The 20,021-nt window shown below is 62.7% G+C and overlaps 6 protein-coding genes across 6 annotated transcripts; 3 read left to right on the forward strand and 3 right to left on the reverse strand.

Moving 5' to 3' along the window:
* Nucleotides 1-580: 580 nt before the first annotated feature.
* On the forward strand, nt 581-3,747 carry PLICBS_002258 (uncharacterized protein; the record flags this gene model as incomplete). Its single annotated transcript, XM_018321896.2, has 5 exons — nt 581-827; nt 919-1,660; nt 1,711-2,340; nt 2,401-2,785; nt 2,836-3,747. The coding sequence occupies 5 exons, from the start codon at nt 581-583 to the stop codon at nt 3,745-3,747; spliced, it is 2,916 nt and encodes a 971-aa protein (XP_018179376.1).
* Nucleotides 3,748-6,213: 2,466 nt separating this feature from the next.
* PLICBS_002259 (uncharacterized protein) lies at nt 6,214-8,105 on the forward strand (the record flags this gene model as incomplete). The annotated part of the gene is made up of 5 exons (XM_018321897.2): nt 6,214-6,266; nt 6,329-6,390; nt 6,462-6,588; nt 6,660-7,751; nt 7,898-8,105. 5 exons carry the CDS (start codon nt 6,214-6,216, stop codon nt 8,103-8,105), a joined length of 1,542 nt encoding a protein of 513 aa, XP_018179377.2.
* A 355-nt stretch (nt 8,106-8,460) lies between these two features.
* On the reverse strand, nt 8,461-11,938 carry PLICBS_002260 (uncharacterized protein; the record flags this gene model as incomplete). The annotated part of the gene is made up of 4 exons (XM_018321898.2): nt 8,461-9,939; nt 10,057-10,193; nt 10,298-10,700; nt 10,787-11,938. The coding sequence occupies 4 exons, from the start codon at nt 11,936-11,938 to the stop codon at nt 8,461-8,463; spliced, it is 3,171 nt and encodes a 1,056-aa protein (XP_018179378.2).
* Nucleotides 11,939-12,798: 860 nt separating this feature from the next.
* On the reverse strand, nt 12,799-13,665 carry PLICBS_002261 (uncharacterized protein; the record flags this gene model as incomplete). Its single annotated transcript, XM_018321899.1, has 1 exon — nt 12,799-13,665. One exon carries the CDS (start codon nt 13,663-13,665, stop codon nt 12,799-12,801), a length of 867 nt encoding a protein of 288 aa, XP_018179379.1.
* Nucleotides 13,666-14,272: 607 nt separating this feature from the next.
* Nucleotides 14,273-15,625, reverse strand: PLICBS_002262 (uncharacterized protein; the record flags this gene model as incomplete). The annotated part of the gene is made up of 2 exons (XM_018321900.2): nt 14,273-15,464; nt 15,522-15,625. The coding sequence occupies 2 exons, from the start codon at nt 15,623-15,625 to the stop codon at nt 14,273-14,275; spliced, it is 1,296 nt and encodes a 431-aa protein (XP_018179380.2).
* Nucleotides 15,626-16,372: 747 nt separating this feature from the next.
* PLICBS_002263 (glycosyl transferase) lies at nt 16,373-17,982 on the forward strand (the record flags this gene model as incomplete). The annotated part of the gene is made up of 3 exons (XM_018321901.2): nt 16,373-16,449; nt 16,505-17,271; nt 17,321-17,982. 3 exons carry the CDS (start codon nt 16,373-16,375, stop codon nt 17,980-17,982), a joined length of 1,506 nt encoding a protein of 501 aa, XP_018179381.2.
* Between the last annotated feature and the right edge of the window lie 2,039 nt (nt 17,983-20,021).

The raw sequence follows: 20,021 nt of genomic DNA on the forward strand, positions 1-20,021 counted from the left end.
GCCCTCCTTCAATTCTCTCACCTCCCCCCCCCGTCGCCCTCCCATCCCGTTCATCCCGCCCATTCTCTTCCATCTCTCGTTGCATCGCATCGTCAAGGGCCGGCAGACCGTCGCCATCGCCATCGCGCTCGGGGGACAACCGCGGCCGCGCGCGTCTCATGGCCTTCCAGCGCTGAGAATTGCCAGGACTCCGCGGCAATTGGGACCTGCGCTGCCTCCGCCGGGCTTCGCATCCCAGGACCTGCTCAGCTCGCCGCCTCGCCTCACCGGCTCCCACGCAGACTTCTCGCGTCTGCCCCTGTGCCTCGCCGCAGACGCAATCCGACTCTTCGACGTGGACGGCCTTTCCTCGCCTTCCCGTTGACAACGCCCACGAGCGGCGCGACTTCGAACGGCCCGTTGACAACGCCTTTTTCGCAGCCCCGCCTCCAACGAGTGCCCCCCGTATGACCTCCTAGGCCAAAACGCTGTTGCTCTCGCCCGCCCGCCCGCCAGCGCCAACACCAACGCCCCCTCTCGGCCCCGACACGGCCTCCCTATCCAATCCGCGACGGCCTCCCCAAAATTCCTCGCCGCCGCCATGTCCGCGGAAATGTCAGAAGACGAAGCCGGGCCGCTGTCGGTCAGCGACTGGCAGCTTCCTGATGCCCCGTCGCCGGCTGACAGCATCAAGTCGGACACGGAAATCGACCCTTCGGATCCCAGCGCGCCGTCACAGCCCATCCAGAAGCGCCGTCGGGTGACGCGTGCCTGCGATGAGTGCCGCCGCAAGAAGATCAAGTGCGACGGCAAGCAGCCCTGCACGCACTGCTCCGTCTATAGTTATGGTAGGTCTAGACGCCCTCGATGCGCGACTTGTCGGTCGTTTCGCTCGCGCATCTCGTGGCGGATGCTAACATGCCGCTCCTCTCTCTCTAGAATGCACATACGACAAGCCCTCCAATCGCAGGAGAAATCCCGCACCGCAGTATATCGAGGCTCTCGAGAGCCGTCTTCAGCGCGCCGAGACGCTGCTGCGCAAGTTCATGCCCGATGTCGACCTCGCCGACCCGAATCTCGATCCCGCGATCCAGCAAGAGTTCCACAACCGCGAGCATGCTCGCGCAACGGCCGCCAAGATGCGGGCCGTGACCGGCGAACTGGATCCCAACGACGCGAAGCTCACGACCATGATTGACTCCATCGGCCAGCTGGACCTCGACGACAAGGGCGGCTGGGACTTTCACGGAACGTCGTCCGGTGCCGTGTTCCTGAGAAGGATGAAGGATCACTTCCGCGGCATGATGGGACCGGCGTCCAAGGCCCCCTTTCTGCCACGCCCTGAGCGGCCGGCGGGCTTGGTTGCCCTCGACGAACCGTCCCCAGGCGGCACGCCCTTTTCGACCATGTCACAATATCCGGATCTGCCACCCAAGGACGTGACTCGCAAACTCTGCTACTACTCGCTGAGTTGCGCCACATGTCTCGTCCGCATCATTCACGTCCCTTCGTTTTACGAACGGTTCGACCAAGTTTACGGCCGCCCGATAGAGAGCCTCAACCAAGAGGATACGCATTTCATGGGCCTGATATATGCCGTCATCGCGCTCGGCTGCATGTACGACACTCTGGACGACGCAAAGCCTGAGAGCGGGGCGTACAAGGTGGCCATTGACGAAGGGTAGGTGAAGTCGCGCTTCTCTAGAGGTAATTGTGCTGACCTTGTTCCAGACTCAAGTATTACAAGGCCGCCAGGGCCCTGCTGCAAGACCTCGCCGAGTGTCGCGATATAGTATCGTTGCAGGCGCTGCTCTTCATGATTCTCTTCCTACAGGCAACGTCCAACCTGAGCGCATGTTACGCTTTTGTGGGCGTCGCTCTGCGGTCTGCCCTGCGCATCGGCCTCCACCGGAACCTCCAGCATGAGAAGATTGGCGCCATTGAGCAAGAAGTCCGAAAGAGAGTGTTTTATGTGATCCGACAAATGGACATTTACGTCTCCACCATGCTCGGCTTCCCGCTGTTACTCAACATTGACGATGTCGATCAGCCCTATCCGAGCGAGATTGATGACGAATACATCACCAACTCGGGCATCATCCCTCCGCCTCCTGGGACGCCATCTTTCTTCGAAGCCTTCAACGCGCAGACCCGTCTGATGGAAGTCCTGGGCAAAATCACCAAATACGTCTACCCGTTGCACGGCCAGGGCCAACCGATGCTCAAGGGAGACAAGCCTGTGCCCACATACGTCATTAGCTACGCCCGCATCAAGGAGATTGAGACGGACCTTCAGGGGTGGTTTGAGAGGCTTCCCGAGATGTGGCGGCCGAGCCCCGACGGCCCCATTGAAGTCGTCCGGTAAGTCATCGACGTGCCATGAGTGTGTACTGTGGAGTTCACCAGCTGACCATCTTCCAGGGTCCGTCATCTGCTTCGATTTGCATACGCACATGTGCAGCTTGTGCTGTACCGGCCATTCCTTCACTACATTTCACCCCGCCTCATTCAGGCAAACAAGGTAGACGAGCTATCATACGCATGCGCCGCCGCCGCCATCAGCGTGTCGCGCAACATTGTCCACATTGGCCTCGAGATCCGGAAGCAGCGGGTGCTCAGCGGGCCGTATTGGTTCATGCTCTACACCGAATTCTTCGCCGTCATCTCACTCGTCTTCTACGTCCTGGAGAATCCGGACAAGCCCGGTTCGGCCGAAGTGCTGGCTGATGCTCGCGCGGGACGGCAGATGATTGCCGATCTGGCGGACAAGAGCCTGTCGGCCGACCGGGTAACGAAAGCCCTCAAGGTATGCAACGTTCGATATTTGTGCATTTGGACTTGACTGACGTGGAGCAGCCTCTCTTCGACCAGTTGCCGGAACGACTGGACCAGGTGCGCTCACGCCCGATACCGACGAAGAAGAGGTCGGCGGCAGCCGCCAAGTCTGGGTCCTCTGGTCAGCCCCAACGACCCAGCATCAACGCCGGCATGGTTCCGGGAGCGTCGGACTTTCTGCGGCATCGCACGAGCAGCTTTGCGGGCGTGCCTTACACGGCGTCAACGGCACGAGGCTCGGTCGACAGCATGGCTCAAGACCCGAGCTTCGAGTCGAGCTTCACGGCGAGCATGCACGACATTATCCCCATGGACCTGTCATCGCGAGCGACGCCGGACTCGACGAGTACCGGGAGTTCGAACCGGCACCAGTTCCAGACGCCGACGCTGGGCGCGCAGGGCTTGCACAACCCGGTGAACAAGCTGGACTCGCTCATGTTCCCGTCGGAGGACCCGTTTGCATACCCCAACCAGCCGATGATGGAGCTCGGGTTCCAGCCAAAGGCGGACGGGCCGTCGGTGACGATGGCGGCTCCGGGACCAGACCCGACGTTCTTCTTTGGCGGTGCGCTGGACGATGTCGGCGAGCAGCTCCTGGGCCAGCCGCCGCCGTACATGATGCAGCAGCAACAGCAGCAACAACAGCAGCAGCAGCAGCAGCATCAGATGGGGCTCGCGGGGAACGCGTTCAACCCGCACGCCATGCTCGCGATGCACGCGCCGCAGCACCAGCCGCAGCCGGTGGTGCAGCAACAGCAGCGGCCTCCGGTGCAGCACCACAGCGGGGGCGGCGGGTTCTTCTCGAGCTTCCGGCGGGCGCGGGCAGACCGACAGCAGGAGCGGCAGATCGAGCAGATGTTTACGCAGCAGGGCATGCAGCCCGACTGGGGGAGTTTCTTTGGTTCCGGACGGGGCGGATTTCAAGGGATGTGAACGGCCACATGACCACATGATACCCATCTTTATATTTCCCTTTGATGTCTTGACATTTATGACTTTTTGGGGGTGTTTGGTTCATTGGGCGGGAGGAGCCAGCCTGGGGTCTACTACGACATCTTTTGACATCGTCTTTTTTCCTGGAGTTTTTTGTAACGCCACGGCTTGCGGGGACATACACATATACTAGGGGGGAGGGAGGGGTTTCTGGATATGCAAGAGTTGGACACGGAAGCGTGGGCGTGTGTACATGGGCTCGCGGGGGGCCGCGGCTCCGGCAAGGACGGCCGTGATGGATGCGGCGTCGGCGGTATGTAGCGTGTTGCATGCAAGGGTACATACTGGGCCTAATACAGTATACTGTGAAGGCGAGACGTGGTCACGTCGTTGGGCTCGTGAAGGCGTGTGGTGTCTCGGTGAGCGATGCTGGCACGACGGGCGCGCCGCTCAGTACATACTACAGCGATGCACGTTTGTGTCCGCGTAACTACGCGCCAAGTTACGTCGAGCGAAGGTTACACGGCGGGACCCGTTTTGCCCTTTGGTTATGCTTAGTTGGGATGCACGGGAAACGGCCGCGTCAGGGTCCAGACGTGTCGTCATCTAGGGGTAGCCCGCGTTCGCTCGCTCGCCTGTCCAGAGGCGTCGTGCCTGGGTGTGTGGGTTGTCGGCATGTGGGAGGTGGGTGCTCTGCTCTGCTCGCAGCGGCGGCGGCTTATTTACAGTGCCCCTACCTGCCCGTGCGTGCCGGCCGGCCGGAGGAGCGACGGGGGAGGAAGAGGGCTGCTTACTGCTAATTTAGCCCCCGGTGCGGAGGGTGGTCGGGGATACCACGGGCGTGGGCATTTTGGCCACTTTTTTATTTTTATTTTGGGTCTCTCTCCTCCGGGGGGGAGAGAAGAGCGAGGCGGTTTGGTTCATCGGGGCGCTTGGTGTGTGTGTGTGCGTGTGTGTCTCGGGAGTCGGAGTGCACAGGTCGGTGGTGGTCTCGGCGAGATGGGCCGCCCGGCGGGGGGAGATTTCCTTGGGGGGAGGGCCGTGGATTTTCTGCCGGCGTCGGTGCCGATGCTGGAGAGAGGGAGTGGAGGACGGCGGGCGCACTACGTACCGCGGAGTGCAAAGAGTGAGACGGTAGGTGGTTCGGCGGGCTTTGAGGGCGGGCTGGCTTGGGCTGGATTGCTGCTGGACTGGCTGGACTGGCTGGATGGCTGGCGGGCTGGCAGGTGTGCTTGCGTGGCAGGCACATTGGGTTTTCCACCAGGGCGGGATAGCGAGCCGGAAGGGCGGGTCTCGGAGCAGCATGCCGGGAGACGGGGGACGGATGAATGCGATTTTTTTGATTCCTAACGATGATGGGCATTTGGCGGAATGTACACACCACTGGTACTGCACACCGGGGGAATTAAACAGTCCGTGGTGATGGGTTGTCCGAGGAGTTTTATTGGACTGTGAAACGGACGTTATTCCTCGGGGACGACGAGGCTCGTGGTGAGAGGGTGCGCAATATAGTGCCCGCTGGCTGGACGGACGGACGCGCAAGAGGAAGAAGGAAGGGGGCTTGGGAGCTGAATTTGCTGCAACAGGAATACTGCGAAGTGAAAGTGATGCGGCGTGGCAGCAAGGCGAGGAGAGGTGCTTGGGTAGTTGACTGAGTTTGTTGGGGCAGGAGAGATACGAGTACATAATAATATGGAGAGGAGATAGCTCAGGTGTTACGAAGGCTGCAGTTGGCATTGGTGATGAGACAGACGTGTTCGATGGAGTCAGCGAGTGTGAGCGACTGGCTCAAGTATATGCAAGCATCGCAAAGCAGTGCCCAGGCAACGGCACTGCTGGCCCCGGCGAAACTCCACGGAATGTTTCCTCTTCGTCTTTGAGCCCGGGCTGCTCTTCGCCTGCTCTCACCATGGGCAGGTAATTGTACTCTTGCCTCACGTTTCCACTGATATGGCGAGAATATGGCCTCTGGGAAACAGGTTGAAGGCCTGAGAACAGGTGCTCCAACATGTGCAGCGGCGAGAAACAAAACACTGGCTGTCGGCCTTCAGGGCGCGGGGCCGGAAACCGGAGCGCGCTAATGCGCTAATGCCTCCCCGCGCCAGGGCGGTCGCCTCCTGCAGTCAGCCAGGAGCTGTAGCTGCAGCTGGCCTGCAGGCACCTACCGGAATAGGCAGTCTGTTTCTAATCGACGACGGCTTCTCCACTTGCGTCACCTTCTGAGCTTCATCGTCGCACAATCATCAACTCAAACTCGTCGCCACGACACTCACGTCGCACAGGCTTCTTGTACGTAACAGCAACGACCACCACCGGCAGTGGAGGAAGAGCTAGTTGTCGTCTCCTCACGCGACACGACGCAGGGTGTTGAACGCCCTTTCGGAACAAAAGGGTTACTTACTCCTCCCTCTGCCCGCAAAGTGTCATCACCACGCTCGTCATCGCAAGAGACCAACCACGCACATCATGGCCGCCGAGCTCGACTACGACCTCATCCTCGAGGATGAGTTTGACGCGCTGTAAGCACCGTCCCGCTCTGTAGCAGCGCAGACTCGGCTGACCCCATCCGCCTCGCCATCAGCTGCCTGGATGTGACGGGCGATGCCGCAGACAACACGTCCAGCAAGCCCGTCAAGTATCCCGGTGAGCCTCGCCGCCACTCACAAACACCAACCGCGCGCAACAAACGCCTGCTGACAGTCCAACGCCACAAGCCAAGCTCCACGCCCGCCGCGTCGCCGCGGAGCTCGGCTGCGACTCGGGCCTCGTCTACCTGCCGGGCATGCCCGAGCGGCTGCTCGAGGACTCGGACCAGCCGCAGCAGTTCCGCCAGCGCCGATAGTCAGTTGTTTCTTTCGCTCCATCCGTCGTACTGTACCCTTGGTGAGCTAACGGGGGTTTCCAAAACACAGCTTCCTCTACATGGCCGGCGCCAACTTCCCCGACTGCCACGTCACGTACGACATCGCCGCCGACCGCCTCATCCTCTGGGTCCCGTACGTCGAGCCGCGCGAGGTGCTCTGGTACGGCGCCAAGCCCTCGACCGCAGAGTGCATGCGCCGCTACGACGTTGATGAGGCGCGCTACGTGACGCAGCTGCCCAAGTACCTCTCGCTGTGGACGTCGGCGCACCGCGGCCGCACGCTCTTCGCCCTGCACGCCGACCAGGCGCCCGTGGGAACCGACCCCGATGCCCGGCTCAACGTCTCGCTCCTGCGCCCGGCCATGGACCGCGCGCGCGTCGTCAAGACCGACTACGAGGTGGCCATGGCGCGCCGCGCCAACGCCGTCTCCAGCGCCGCCCACCGCAAGGTCGCCCAGCTGCTGCTGCGGCGGCTGCGCTCCGAGCGCGACGTCGAGGCCGTCTTCGCCGCCGTGTGCACCGCCGCCGGCGCCCGCGACATGGCGTACCCCGTCATCGCCGGCGCGGGCGAGAACGGCTCCGTCCTGCACTACGGCGAGAACGACCAGCCCCTCGCCGGCAAGCACACCATGGTCCTCGACGGCGGCTGCGAGTGGCATGGCTACGCCAGCGACGTGACGCGCACGCTGCCCCTCGCCGGCAAGTGGACGCCCCGTGCGGCTGCCATCCACGCCATCGTCCAGCGCATGCAGGACGAGTGCATCGCGGGTGTCCGACCAGGAGCCCGCTTCGACCACCTGCACATGCACGCCGAGGACGTGGCCGTCGACGGGCTGCTGCGTTTGGGGGTCCTGCGCGGCGACCGTGACGACGTGCTCCGCGCCGGTACCGTCGCCGCCTTCTTCCCGCACTACCTCGGCCACCACGTCGGCCTCGAGGTCCACGACGTGTCCGGCGCGCTGCCCATCGCCGCCGCGCAGGGGCTCGGCCTCGACGGCGGGAAGCGCGCCATGGTCACGCCCAAGGACTCTCTCCGCATGCGCGCCGACAGGGCCGCCGAGACGAGCGGGCATGCGTCGTCGCGGGCGCGCGAGAGGCAGGACCTGCGACCCAACATGATAGTCACCGTCGAGCCGGGCATGTAAGTGTTCCTCCCTTCCCTCCTTTTCACTCCCCTGACCCAACATCCCCTGTGACGATAACCCCCTCGTCTTGTTCTCCATGCGTGGCCTGGCAGATAAATCATCCTCGCAAGTGTCGCCGTCGCTGACGTCGTCCCCCGCGCAGCTACTTTTGCCGCTCGTACCTCGAGGGCTACTTCCTTGACGACCCCGTGCACTCGCGCTTCATCGACGCCGACGTGCTCGAGGGCTACTACCCCGTCGGCGGGGTGCGCATCGAGGACTGCATCCTCGTCACGCGCGACGGCAACGAGAACCTGACGACGGCGCCCAAGGGCGAGGAGCTGCTCGACGTGATCAACGGGCGGGCGTAGTTGGCGGCCTTGCGGAGGAGTGCCCAATTCGTGGGTGGCCCACGGAGAGCTCAAGGACACCACGTGCAATATGAGCAATGAATAGGGGGCGAGGACTAGCCAAAGAGGTTTGGCGGGGTTTGGTTCGATGGAGGGAACGGTTTGAATTTATTCATCATCATGGTCGCATACATTTCATACCTATCTCGTAACTTGGGTCTTACACCCTACGAGAGCCTTGGATATTCTAGATAGACGCCCCGTCCACGACGGAGACGCCGGAAGACGCACCGCACCGCCTTCCCTGCCCTCAGTATAGTCCACATACCAACCACTCTCTAGTCGACATATCAAATTCTTGTCGACATGCCGAGCCCTAGTCGACGTACCAAACCTGCCCCTCGGGCACCTCCCTCATGACTGTCGCGTGCGACAGCACCTTGGGGATCAGCACCCACAGGTACTCGTCAATGTCGGGCCCGATGTAGTCCCTCGCCGTCTGCACCATCTCCGGGTGCTGGACCAGCGCGTCCGCGACGAGCTTCTTGAGGAGATCGCGCACGCGCGTCGAGGCGGCCTTCCAGGGGCTTTCTTGGCCTTTGTCCTCGCCCTCGCCCTCGCCCTCGCCTTTACCCTCACCGCCATCTCCGGGTTTGACAGGGCTCTTGTCGTCGTCTTTGCCCTTCTGCTTCTCACCTGCGGGTAATTGCGGTGGCGGCGGCGGCGGCGGCGGCGGCGGCCCTAGGGCAAGCAGTTCCCGCGTCGCCGGGTCCGCCGCCGCCTTGTCCGCCAGCCCCTGCAGCACGTCCATCATGCGCGCCTCCGCATCCGAGAGGGGTGACATGATGACGGCGCGCTCGCGGCGGGCCTTGAGCGGACGGGGCGACGAAGCACCAGCATCGTCACCTGCGGTGGTGTCCGTGTTAGTGCTGCTCATGTTGGCGTCCGTGGCGTCTGTGGTAGTGGTGAGGGAACTCATCGCCGCCAGCTCCGCGTCGTCCATCTCGTCCGCCTGCAAGAGGCAGCACGTGCGCACCTCGGGCCCGAGGGGCGACGACTGCGGGTCGTAAACGATGGCGCAGCGGCCCGTCGCGATGGCCCGCTGCAGGGGGTGCCCGACGCGCGTGTCGTGCTCGAGGCGCTGCTCGCGCGTCCAGCTGCCAATCTTCCGGGAGCGGTACCAGTCCATGATGCGCACCCAGCGGGCACCGCCGCCGCCGCCGGCGTCGCTACTATCCCTACCGGAGTTGTTGCCATCGTTGCTGCTACCGCTGCCGTCGTCCCGCTGCAGCAGCACCTGGTCCTCGTACTTGCGGACGAGCTCCGGCCAGGGGTCGAGCGGCAGGCCGGGCGCGCGCGGACGGGGTACGAGGCGGCATCCGCGGAGCCTGACGCGTAGACCGAGAGGTGTCGGCGTGCCGAGAGCGTCCGGGCCGTCCTCCCTAACGAAGCGCACGACGCGCTCGTCGATGCCGAGGACGGGGTCGCGCACCGACGAGCCGAGGAGGGTGCGCGGCGCCCATCGCCAGCCCGGCACGTCGAGGGGCTCCTCGAGGAAGAAAAGGAGGCGAACGGGAATGCCCTGTGCAACGTTGCCGTCGCCGTTGTCGACGCCGGGCAGGCGCGCGAGCTGCTCCCACACGCGCACCATGCGGTCCTGGTGCGACGCGGGCTCGGCGACGCGGCGCGTGTCGAGGCCCATAAGGGTGGCGATACAGAGCGGCTCGTCCGCAGCCACGGAGACGGTGCGGAAGTGCAGCGCGCGCTGCAGGTGGACAAGATCCGAGGGCGTCTTGTTGAAGAGGACAGCGCCGGCGCTGTTGCGCTTGGGGCTGAGAGACTGGAGCTGGTTGAACTGCGAATGGTGTCAGTGAAATATGGAGGGGAACGCTTCCGGTAACGATAGTGATGGTGGGTGAGGGCGAGGGCGTCCAGGAAGAGACACTCAGGGGGAATAGGAGGCTACACTCACCTCGCTCATGACGTCCTGCCAGATGCGCATGTACCGCGCGTCGGTGCAAGCAATGGCAAACAGGTCCTGCAGCAGGGCGACAAAATCGACGGCGCGGTCCGCGAATTGGACAAAGAGGCTCTGTGCGAGCGCGCCCTCTGCCACGACGTTAGTCGGTGCCCGCACACGGGGATCTCGACGCTCCTCGGAAGGAGGGAGCAGTAACATAAGTAGAAGCAGCGGAGACAAGAGAGCAACTCACCCTGTAGCGTCCACAGGCGCCGCATCCAGGGCGACGCGCCGATGGTGCGGAGCAGCAGCTCGGCCGGGTGGACGTCCACCGAGGGGAACGCGGCCAGCGCCTTGTCGAGGACGAGGACGTGCGTGGCCTGCCGGTAGACGTCGGCGATGCGCTGCAGCGCGAGGAGCTTACCGCCGAGCTCGATGGGGCAGCAGAAGGTGTCGATCCAGATCCGGTACGGCTGAGTGTTTGCCGAGGATGTTGAGGAGCTGGGATCAGTGGTCGGGGTAGAGTCGGTGGTCGTGGCGGAGGAAGAGGAGGAGCGCACGTCGTGCTCGAGCCTCGCGACGAGGTGAGAGATGCGCTCGACCTGGCATCTCGGCAGCGAGTTGAGACGTGGGTTACCGAGGCCATCGGCCCAGACCTGTGTGAGAGTGAGTGAGTGAGTCGGCAATGCGAGTAAGACTCAGTGACACCCTCAGGAGCGTCTGAGTCTCAGGGGGCACTTACATGAGAAAAGGCGACGTAGGGCACGCCAGGAGTCCACGGCTCAACAGACAGTCGCAGTTGACCCTGCTCGTCGCCATCACCATCGCCATCACGCTCATCACCATCGCCCCTCGTCAGGCGCAGCACCGGAAACGAGTCCGTCTCGCGCAGCACACGCACAATGTCCGCCTCGCGCACCTCGATGTGCTCGCAGCCGCACCCCTCGCGCGCGTGCGACGGCTTGTACGTGTCGACGTCCATCTGAAACGCCTTGCACGCATGCACCGAGCACCCGCCGTGATCGTAGCCGGAAGACGGAGAATCATCACCCTGACCGATAGCCCTTCGCCGCAACCTGCTCGCGTAGTGCATGGTGAACGCGCCCTGGAACTGCGCGCGCACCTTGTCCACCTCGCTGGGGCACCAGCCGCGCGCCAGCATGCCGGCCTCGACGGCGCCGCCCGCCCGCACGTAGTCGCGGAACCAGTTGAGGCCGATGACGGTCGGCAGCGGCGTGGGCGGGCGCGAGAGCGACGCCGCCATGAAGAGCCCCGTCGTGAGCATCTCGCCCAGCGCCACGATGGAGTGCCGCACCGCGTCGCGCACGTTCTCCTGGATCGAGTGCAGCATCACAACGGCGTACCGCAGCGAGTCGCACATGTCCACCAGCCGCGCCATCCTGTCGGGCGCGAGGTTGAGGCGCTGGTGGAAGAGTTCCCCGGCTGCCTCTTGCAGGAGCACGGCGCCGGTGATGTACTTGCTTCTGCTGCTGTTGCTGCCTTCATCCTGAGCGTCGCCGTCTTGACCGTCTCTCACCAGCACCACCTCATACAGCTCTGCAATCTCGGTCCGCGCCGTCTCCTCGTCCACGAGTCGCATCCCTGGCGCCGTCTCATTGAGCCCAAGCACCTCGGCCACGAGGCCAAAGAAGAGCCACGTCTGCAGAAACGGCTCGAGCTCGGCCTGCGGCGTCGGGTACAGGTTCTCCGAGTAGAGAGCGTCGGCGGCCACCTCGGCCCCGGGCGTGTTCCGCAGGCTCACCGGCACGAGACCGGCACGGCCCTTGCGCACGGCGTAGCTGCGGAACGGGCCCCCGTCCCAGCGCTCGATGCACACGTATGGGCACGCCGGCGTCGGCGCGGCGGGGTCGTCGGGCAGGCAGAAGAGGTCCATGGCGAGCGCTGACTTGCGTCTTGATCGGCCAAGCTGGAGGCAGTCGGGACATAATAGCCCGCCGTCCGATCTGGATCCGCAGTGCCTCGGAGACGAGGCGGCTAAAGATGTCAATGGCAGAGGGTTGGTCCGTCTCAGCTGAGGCGCATCTCATGCAGCACAAGAGTCCAGGCTCTGGCGGTGGGGCGCCTTGCAGCAAGCTCGCCGCACATCCGTGTAAGCCAACGCCTAGAATCGCCTGACGGATTGACAGGAACGTGGGAGTGCCTTCTGTCCAAGATTTTGTCACCAGTGTTTGTGTGCTCGGAGTCGCTATCCATAAATATGCCTGCTTGTAGGGTACCGTCCAGCGTCCGACCAAATGACGTTGCCGTCGGGCTATGAGCCCGCAGCTTGGGCTTTGACTGGCAACGCTCAAGTCGTCTTGATTGAGAGAGCTCCATTGGGCACGATGTGGCAGCCGGGTCATAATAACGTAGGGTTGCTCAGACTCAAGTCGGGCGCCGAAACCGAGACCAGGCCTGTGCTGCAGAGACCTCGTGTTGGAAAGAGTCATCTATGCGCCAAGGTCCCTCCTCTGGCCTTCCACTGCTGTGTCATACCGACAGCCGCCTACCGTCGAGTTCTATGCTGACGAGAAGAGTATCAGCATGAGGGTGTTTTGTCGGAGCCTTCAGAGAGTCGCTAATAGCCTCGTCCGTGAGATCCCGTTCGGCTGGTCGGATTTCAGAGCGGCCGCTCATCGTGTGCCACACAGACAAGATTGTTGCCTGCGCTCGAGCTGCCGTTCAAAGAGCCGCAGAAGCCCTTTGCCAGCACGTCCTAGACTCGCGCCGTCATCCGTGGTTCGACACCCTAGGTCACGACGACGAGGCCTCCCCAGAAACCCGCGCCGCCTCCTCCTCCGCAATCCTCGCATCGCACACGCCGGGAAAGTCGCACCCGCAGCCAATCTCGGCGCCTCTCTTGACGCTGCGCATCGTGATGGAGTACCTCCCCTCCCTGGCGACCGTCCGGCCATCCACCACATCCGTCTTGCGCGCTCTGATGCCGTGCGTGTAGCCGTACCTCGCCGGGCCCATCATGAGCAGCAGCGACCGCGGCGGGAGGAACAGCTCCATCTCGTCGCCATCATCGTCATTCTCCTGCTCTGCGTCGCCTGCTACGACGTTCGGTACTTCTGGCGCCGTCGTCGTCGGCAGCGGTGGCGTCGAGGCCGCCTCGCTGCTGGTGGTAGTTTTGGCGGCAGCCAGGGACCGCTTGGGGAGCCGCATCCGCCGCGCGTCCCGCGCGCCGCACCTCCGGAACTTGATGGGCACGGCGCTCCCCAGCGATAGGCTGTACAGGGCCTCGCCGAAGAGCGAGTGCGTGTCGACGTGCGGCGGGATGCCCGCCCCTGGCGGGTAGTACTGTACGGTGAACTGGTCGGGCAGCTCGTCGCGCACCGGCAGCCGCGCGAGGACGTCGTCCATGTACCCCGGCAGCGGGGTGAAGACGGTCTCGGACGCGCCAAAGGTGGTGTAGTCGAAGTGATAGCCAAAGTGCTGGCTGAGCCGCTTCTTGCATGACGATGCCGCCGCGGCTGCTGCTGTCGGCGGGTGGTCCTCGTGGAAGGCGGATATGATGGCTGCCTCTTGCTCGAGGGTGATGAAGTCGTGGATGAGCGTCAGGCCGTTGTCCCATTCCTGGACCCGAGGGGTGCCAGACTGGGGGGCGGCAGCCGGCATGTTTTGTGCGCAATGCGAGATCGGTGAGTGTCGAGCTGCAATATAGGAATCGGATGAGTTGAGTGTTGAAAGTTTAGGCGGTTTGCGTCCGAGTCTGGACCGCGACAAAGTGGGCCGGCGCAGCCAACGGTCCTGTGCGAGATACCACAGAGAGCGGATAACCCACTGAAGTCAGCGACAACCCGCTGGAGCAGAGCTTCCTTTCAGTACAATTTCAATACGTCTTGCACGGCGAAGACGGCGTCTCATCGATACAGTCGCCATTTCGCCGCGTTGTCTTCCCCCTATGGCCTCCCGGTTTGGTCGTCGCAGTCAAGAACAGCTGCCAAATCATAGCTCCCATCATGTCGTTATGATACACCTAGTAGTAATTACAAGCTGTACTTTACATAGGCCCTGTGCGCTTATACATGGTGAGAGAACAGAGGATGCAGGATGCTAAACAGAATACATTGCATATGGAAATCCAAAAAATCAAGGCAACTGCAGGCTCAAAAGGAACCCCGGACCCCGTCTACTACATCGTAAATGCACATTGCGGTGTACATGCCATCCAACGCCGTCCGCCCTAGATCCCACCATCACGTCCAAAGTCGTAGAGATCCATTTAGAGGTACTTCTTGGGGCTGTTAGCCCTCCGCCTCTTGTACAGGACATACGCAGTCACCAGGAGCGCCTGCGTGCCCACAATGATGAAAATCAGCTTCCCGTGGCCCGGAATGCTGCTCGTCACCGTGTGGCTCAGCAGAGTGTGGTGCTGGCCCAGGTACCGGTGCAGGTCGTCCTGATGCGACGACAGCTTGTTGTGGATCTCGTCGCGGAGGGAGCGCACCTCGCTCTCGAGCTCCCGGATACGGTGCTGCAAGTCGTCGTTGCGGCTCGAGTGCGACAGCTGCTCACGCAGCTGGTCGAGGGCGTGTTTAATGTCCGCCTGGTCATCGTCGCTCTTCTTCTTGTGCTGCAGGTTGGTGCGGTGCACGGCGTTGAGGAGGTGCGTTGCCGACTGCAGGCGTTCGTGGAGGTCCTGGAACTGGGCCGACGACGTCTTGTACATCTCGGCCGGCTGGTCGGGCATGATGTTGCTGCCCTCGAGGTCGTCATGACCGCCGCCCTGAGGCCGCGTCTGCCGAGTCTCGTAGTTGATCTTTTGTTGCCTGTCGTGGTGGTCCTCACCAGACACGGTCGACTCGGACATGACCACCATCTTGAAGACCTCAAATGAGTCGGGCGTGTCGGGCGTCGCGGCCGTGAGGCCAAAGTGGTAGCCAGCCGGGATGCTGATCTTGTCCGTCTCGAAGCACAGAGTGCCGTCAATCTCGACCCGGAACGAGGTGTGCGTCTGCCGCAGCTTGATCTGCGACGGACGGCCCAGATTGCGATACTGGTAGTAGCAGTGGCCAAACGCCAGCTTGTCCACATTGTGCTGGTGCACGTAGTCGGTGGTTCCGTCGTTGAGGAAGCCCCGAATCATGCCTGGGGAGCCCCCGTGCGTGTCAATAACCAGGCCCAAGCCCTCAAACTTGCCCACCGTGTAGATGCTGTTGGACCCGATATCGTGGTTGCCTCGGTGCGCGAGCCAGATGTTCAGGTTGCCGCTGCCTCGCTCGGGCCCATTGGCGCGAAAGTCGACATCGGCGGTCCATGCCGTGCGCGCCAGGGGTGACTCTGCCCAGATGGCACCTCGCTGGTTGCCGGGGGCCACGGGCGTGAGGATGATCTTGTTGGACAGCAGCTCGGGCTGGTGCGGCTGGCCGGAGATTGTGAAGCCCGGGATCTTGCCGTGGCCATCATGATCGAGCCTATGCAGAAGACGTCAGTGTCAGCCAGGGCTAGGCTCAATGCGCAAGAGGACAAACCGTCCAGAATGCCCAAAGCTCAGCTCGTTGATGAGCCACTGCGCCTGGGCAAGGTTGCCGGCGAGCAGAGCCGCCAGCGTCGCGAGGACGCCAATCGCTCGCATCTTGTATCTCGGATCGACGCAGGCACGGGCACAAGGTCACGTCGGAGGCTGCGAGGCGTGGTGGTGGTGGTAGCAGAGGAAGAAGTTGGGAGCAGCTGCCCAGACCAGCTGGCGGCGGGTTGAGGACACTTTGCAGCGCGCGAGCTCGGGACCCCTGTTTCTGGCAGCGCCGCGCACTGAAACCTGCAGGATAATAATAAAAGAAGAAAATAATTTATCGAGCCGCTGCGAAAAGCACGGCGACCCCGACGCTGCGTAGCGAATAAGTAGCCCGCGTCCGAGGGTTGTGCGGCAAGAGGCACGAGGAGGCGTCGAGGAAGTGAATGGCGGCAGACGGAGCATCTGGAATCCAAGGACACTCAATCGCTCGTCCTGCCTCACAAAGCAGCCGCGTGCTTGACGCGCCAACAGCGGCCTTGAGGGGGCTGAGCCACAGCGAGCGCTGGGGAACCCCGGATCGCCCGCCAGACTGGAACGGATTGTTGTTCCAGAAGCCTGTGGCGCAGGTGGCTGGTGCCCACTCCAAAAGCCAAACGAGACAGCTGTCGTTGGAGAAGGTACGTACCCTCCTTCTGTGGGGGGGAGCTCGCCCTGACCACCGGCCATCGCGGGAAGCTTCCCGTGCTCCTCCCGTTCGCCCCCCAAGCCCCGGCCGACAGACCATGAAGGGCAACGCAGCCCATTGAAGGAAGAAGCCTGAACTGGTGCCGTACAACACCTGCAAGGGGATTTGGCGGCAGAGGCACCATGTCGGAATTCTACCCGACGTTGGCGCAGTGTGCCGTCGTCGCCGGTGCCTTCAAGATCCTCCTGTTCCCTGCCTAGTAAGTCGCCCAAGCCCCTCTGCCGCAGGCTCGCGACGCTGACAACGCGATGCAGCAAGTCCACCGACTTCGAGGTCCACCGAAACTGGCTCGCCATCACAAACACCCTCCCCGTGTCCGAGTGGTACTACGAAAAGACGTCGGAATGGACCCTCGACTATCCGCCCTTCTTCGCCTACTTCGAGTGGCTGCTCGCCCACGCGGCGCGACTCTTCGACCCGGCCATGCTGCACGTGTACAACCTGAACCATGAGAGCTGGCAGACGGTATACTTTCAACGGGCCACGGTCATCATCACCGAGATTGTCCTGGCCTATGCCCTGCAGATGTTCGTCGACACCACGCCGCTGCCCTCGAAACGCGCCGCGCAAGTCGCCGCCCTTTCCATCTTCCTGTCGCCGGGCCTCCTGATCATCGACCACATTCACTTTCAGTACAATGGCTTCATGTACGGCATCCTGGTGCTGTCGTTGGTCCTCGCTAGGTGCAGGTCGACGCTCCTGCAGAGCGGACTCGTCTTCGCCGCGCTGTTGTGCTTCAAGCACATCTACCTCTACCTCGCGCTCGCATACTTTGTCTTTCTCCTGCGGACCTATTGCCTGTCGTCTCGATCGATATTCCGCATCAAGCTGCTCAACTGCATCCAGCTGGGAGGTGGGATCGCGCTCATCTTTGGCGCCGCCTTTGGCCCCTTTGCGGCAATGAAACAGATTCCGCAGCTTTTGAGCCGCCTGTTTCCATTTTCGCGCGGCCTTTGCCATGCGTACTGGGCGCCTAATATCTGGGCACTTTACTCCCTTGCAGACCGCGTCTTGATCCATCGTAAGTCTAGCACACAACCCTGAGCAGGTCATAAATTAACATGTATCAGTTGCGCCGAGGTTGGGTCTTGCCCTCAAGGAGGACGCGCTGCATAGCGTTACACGCGGCTTGGTTGGCGACACGGCGTTTGCCGTACTGCCAGAGATTGTGCCGCGCGTGTGCTTTGCCTTGACGCTGCTCTTCCAAGGGCTGCCTCTCATCAAGCTATTCGCGCAACCGACGTGGGAGAACTTTATCGGGGCAGTCACTCTGTGTGGCTATGCCTCATTTCTCTTTGGCTGGCATGTCCACGAAAAGGCCATCCTGCTCGTCATCATTCCGTTTTCGCTCATCGCGCTCCGCGACAGGCGACACCTGGGAGCGTTCCGCCCGTTGGCCGTGGCGGGGCACGTGTCTCTTTTCCCCCTTCTTTTCACGCCGGCAGAATTCCCCGTGAAGACGATTTATACCGTCTTCTGGCTGGTGTTGTTCCTGATGGCATTCGACCGTCTGGCTCCAGCATCGAACAAGGCTCGATTCTTCCTTTTGGACCGGTTCAGCACGCTGTACATTGCCGTGAGCATCCCACTCATTGCCTACACGTCGCTGTTCCACCAGATGATATTTGGAAAGAGCTACGAGTTCCTGCCACTGATGTTCACGAGCTCGTATGCGGCCGTGGGGGTCGTGGGCAGCTGGGTCGGATACATGGTGGTGTACTTTACTTCTTAGAACGGACGCCGCCGGGCAGGGAAGACTAGATATTCCAGCGATACCCAGAGTTTTCAATGCAACTGCATTCAACGATTTTGGCCTGCGGGCCCCTGGCGGCCGCGATGCAGTGAAAAGCCGCCGGAGCCCGCTGGGATTGTAGTGCAGCTGGAGGAGCGCTGAGTCAGCGACGGAAGACGGGTTAAGTGGGCCGCTCCACGTGAGGCGCAAGGCTGACGGCCATTTTTGGGCCCAACGGGGACGTCATTTTTGCTGGAGGCACGTCTTCAAATCTCCCCCGGCCAGGTGGTCCTTGTCGCGCTCTTTGCAGCGTCGACAGGCAATGCAGCAACGCAAGCGGCAGATGCGCGCACGGCACCACGACTTGCAGGGCTCAATTGGCAGCTGCTCTAAGGAAGGCGAGCGCCTGACTGCCTGCCCTTGGTGGCCGTCCGGCGCCCATCCCGTGTAAGTCAAAGCCGGCCGGTGCCTCCCCGGCGGCATGACGTAGCTCTACAAGTATATTCCACGGCAAAAGGGCCATTTTCCAGCGCGTACAGCTCAGGTCATTTATTTCGTAAAGAATTGTTTTGGCGGAACATGAGTCGCGGACAAGGGGCCCGGCGGCAGCGGCCCTGGGGGGTCTGGGAGACGCGACGGCTCCAGCGCGAGGTGGGCGAGGAGGCCTACCCGACCGGGGGCCACGGCGGCAAGTCACATACACGGGCATAACTCTGCGTGCAGCGGGAATTCGCGTGTCCTTCAACGTGCACCGTACTCGCCTGCGACGGGCGAGCAAAACGAGCCCAAGAACGTGGGCGAAGTATGTGCTGGCGCGTGCGCGCGGCGCGGAAGGGAGTTGCGGCGGGCGGACGAGGAACATGGAGGAGTGGACGGTGGAGTTTGCGCTTTTGGGGGGAGAGGGTGCTGGGGGATGGAGGCGAGACGAGGCGGGCGGGCGGGCGGCGCGCCGGCGGCCGCGGCGGCGGCGGTCACGACGGGGCGCGGGCTCATTCGCTGCTGGCGGTCGCCCCCCAGGGGGGAGGAAGCGGGCTGCAGGTACCTGGCCTCCACTAACGCCGCGGGAGGTACAACCTAAAGTACGGGACTCGCATCGCACTGCATCGCAGCGCCCGGGCACGCCTCGACTTGGGATGGGGGTGGGCGAGGGGGAGACGCGCTGGAGCCGCTGGAACCCACCGGCCGCGACGTGGAACCTGGTTGAGGAAGCAGGCCCGCAACCGGGCTTTGTCGTGTCGTGTCCCGTCGCAGCAAGCAACTTACGGCAGGACAGGCACCGGCGCGGGCATGTGCATTTTTCTCGTTCATGGTGAGAATAGTGAGGCAAGGCAACAAGGCAAGCTATAAGGCGCGCGGTCGCGTCTCGACATCTGTTGTTCAGGACTGTGTGTACTCCACGCTGTCCCGCTGCCTGCCCGGCCCAGGAAATGACGCCGTCGTCGCCGCAGCCCTCTCCCCATTGTCCCTGTGCCAGCGCCGCAATGTTGATGTTGACGACAGACGTCCGTCCATCCGTCGTCCTCGTCGGTGCTGCAGCCACACAAGGAAGCGAGACACGGGAGTCGACGGAGGTGCGTGGTACTGCCGCCCCCCGACACCCACCAGGCACATGTACCGGTACCTGCCGAACCCTGGCGCAGCTACCGGCCGCCGGCCTTCCTCAAAGGTATCCTTTCGCCGGCGCACACGCCACAAGTGACCCGGGCCCCATTGTCCCCTCGAGCGGTCCTCTGTTGTCGCCGCCCGTCCCCCCCCACAGTTTTCCTTTCCCTCCTGGTCCCGTTCACCTCCCACCACCCACGCAATTCTTTTCCTCTCCTTCCTCCTTCCTCCTCCTCCTCCTCGCTTTGTTGCACTTGTCCGTCGCGTCTCTTGTCGGCCGCTGCCCGCTCGCCATCCGCCACCACCACGCGCAGCTGCTCCTCATCCACCTTGCGCCTGCGACAGCTTATATATACGCCCGACGACGCGCCCCCGGCCCAGCTTAGACACCCGGGTCGCGTGTAAGTCCGCGACGCTGAGCCCGGCCTGCAACCGCA

The sequence above is a fragment of the Purpureocillium lilacinum genome (assembly GCF_023168085.1).
Source record: "Purpureocillium lilacinum CBS 284.36 DNA, scaffold_2, whole genome shotgun sequence".
NCBI lineage: Eukaryota > Fungi > Ascomycota > Sordariomycetes > Hypocreales > Ophiocordycipitaceae > Purpureocillium > Purpureocillium lilacinum.